Source organism: Alosa alosa, chromosome 5 (genome assembly GCF_017589495.1).
Source record: "Alosa alosa isolate M-15738 ecotype Scorff River chromosome 5, AALO_Geno_1.1, whole genome shotgun sequence".
Lineage (NCBI taxonomy): Eukaryota > Metazoa > Chordata > Actinopteri > Clupeiformes > Clupeidae > Alosa > Alosa alosa.
In genome coordinates this window covers 8,819,788-8,822,230 of record NC_063193.1, presented here as the reverse complement: position 1 = coordinate 8,822,230, position 2,443 = coordinate 8,819,788, and the positions used below count along the sequence as shown (strand labels likewise).

The 2,443-nt window shown below is 42.4% G+C and overlaps 1 protein-coding gene across 3 annotated transcripts; it reads right to left on the bottom strand.

Moving 5' to 3' along the window:
• Nucleotides 1–357: 357 nt before the first annotated feature.
• Nucleotides 358–2,039, bottom strand: LOC125294197. Of its 3 annotated transcripts, none has more exons than XM_048242645.1 (6): nt 1,802–2,039; nt 1,570–1,689; nt 1,340–1,459; nt 1,124–1,236; nt 919–1,035; nt 358–816 (listed from the first exon to the last, which is right to left on the bottom strand). In XM_048242645.1, the coding sequence occupies exons 1-5, from the start codon at nt 2,028–2,030 to the stop codon at nt 964–966; spliced, it is 654 nt and encodes a 217-aa protein (XP_048098602.1). In that variant the 5' UTR covers nt 2,031–2,039; the 3' UTR covers nt 358–816; nt 919–963. The 3 variants fall into 3 exon arrangements, with proteins under 3 accessions (XP_048098602.1, XP_048098603.1, XP_048098601.1); XM_048242646.1 differs by having other exon boundaries at nt 919–1,007; XM_048242644.1 differs by lacking the exons at nt 919–1,035; nt 1,124–1,236; nt 1,340–1,459; nt 1,570–1,689.
• Between the last annotated feature and the right edge of the window lie 404 nt (nt 2,040–2,443).

Genomic DNA, 2,443 nt, shown 5'->3' with positions numbered 1-2,443 from the left:
CAATACTTTTTATAGACACTGTATTATAGGAGAGGACTGGGATTGTTTCACTTGCAAAATGAGGCTTTACAAAGTATGACATGGATGGATGCCAATAATTGTGGAAAATATTTATTATTAGATGAGGTAGTTTCCATTCAGAGTTGGATTGTTCCTCATTGTTTGCATTGTGAGCCTAAGATAAACTACCAGAAGAGGATTTTGAGAGTGCCAATAATTGTGGAGGGCACTGTATATGACTGCTTGGTACAGTCTCTTAACTCAAGGGTAATATCAGATAAGACAAGAACAACAGGATGCCTTAAAATGAAATGTATTCTTAATTGAAATGTTAATACAATGTTAAGTAGGCTATCTATCCATTTAATTATTTATTGAATTCCTTCTTTGGCCTACATGTAGTAAGGCCCCTTCTCTTGACAAATCCGTGTAGAATTTTCCTCCTCTCTTCGTCTCTCTCTCCAGGGACAGCCGTGTGCCACACAGCAGGCTGTGGTGTGAGCTTCTCTTCCTCAGTGGTCAGTGTGGCCTGTGTGGTTGCATTCTGGGTAGTATTGCCCCTCCTCTCAAAAAATCCACGCAGGATTTTCCTCCTCTCTTCTTCCATCACGTCTCTCTTCTCAGGAGGATCAGGCGTGCGCCACTCACCGGCGTGTGCTGTGGGCTTCCCGACTCCAGGCTGGTGTCTGTGCCAGTCCAGTTTCAACTGAGACAGAGGTCTCGCTCTGTCTCCACCACCATGCAGCAGGAATGAGCTCTTACTGGCCTCCTCGTCCAGCTGAGGTGTCCCGTGGTCAATAGATGACTCATTCAGGGCTGTGAAGAGAGATGAAATTATTATAATTAGTAAGTCTGACAACATTAAAATGTATGTTTCCATTTCAACTCTATTCAACCATCAGAAAATACTGTACTTACTGCAGTCCTCTTTGCCGAACTCTCCATCACCATCTCCATCAACCTTCAGTGGAGATGGGCTTCTACCGTCCCCCCTGTCAAACTGACCCCTACGGTCAATAAATGACTCGTTCGGGTCTACAGTTGAGATTAAATTATTATTGTAATTAATAAGTATAGTTTACCACTTCAATTGTACTTAACCATCTAAAAATGTGATACTTACTACTATCCTCTTTGCTAAACTCCTAGTCACCATCTCTATCAACATGCAATGGAGATGGCCCCTCCCCTTGTCCAGCTGAGGTCTCCCATAGTCAACAGGTGACTCTTTTGGGTCTGTGGAGAGAAATGAAATTATGATTGGAATTAGTAAATCTTACAACATTAAAATACAGTTGTCCATTTCAACTATTTAACCATCTGAAAATATGATACTTACTGCAGTCCTTCTTGCTGAACTCTTGGTCACTATCTCCATCCACATTCAGTGGAGATGGGCTCCTACCTTCCTCCTCATCCAACTGAGGTCTCCCGTGGTCAACAGACGACTTGTTCGGGACTGTGGAAAAAAAGGAAATGATGACAAATTAATAAGTCTGACAACATTAAAATGTTGGTGTCCATTTAAACTCCATTCAACTATTTTGAAAATGTAATAAGCCTACTTACTGCAGTCCTCTTTGTTGAACTCTTGATCACCATCTCCATCAATATGCAATGGGGAAGGGCTCCTACCTTCCTCCTCATCCAACTGAGGTCTCCCGTGGTCAACAGATGACTCCTCCAGATCTGTGGAGAGATAGGAAAGAATGATTCTGTTTGAGGTCTGACAAATGTAGGTGTCCATTTTGACTCTTCAAGACTCTTAAGCTATTCAACTATCTGAAAATGTGATACTTACTGCAGTCCTCTTTGCTGAACTCTGCACTCATTACCACAGTCTCCACACTCTGCACCATAGAGATGTCCATCTCAAGGTCCTCCTTTCTCCTCTTATCTGCCATCTCCTTCTTGAGGCGCTTAGCCTCTTTTCTTTTCTTCTTTTTGTTGGTGTCTACCCTCTCATTCCTGTGCTTCTGCTTTTGGATCGGTAAACAGCAGCTGAAAAGTTTGCTGAGCTTCATTTTCATCACCTGTTCGCTTTGAAGTGTCTAATAAGACTGAGCAGATTCTAGGAATTCACTGAAGATTCTACTTTGCATATTTTGGAATGGAATCTTCAGAGATCTGTAAGTAAACATTCCAGGTGAAGTTGTCACGGTGATAAATCTGGAGCAAAGGGTTTAGAATGTTCATTCAGCCCAGCTCACTCATTTACACTCACAAAACAATTGATTTGTGATTTTAGCTTCCACCTTTTTTCTAAAAATGGCATCCCATGTGCACAGCGGCTGCACAAAATAAAGATGATAGGATTTTCGGTGCCTGAGCACACATTTTGGTACAACTGAAGCACTGCAATGTGCTTCTGTGTGTGTGTGTGTGTGTGTGTGGGGGGGGGGGTAATGGTGTGTGTGTGTTTATGTGTGTGTGTGTGTGTGTG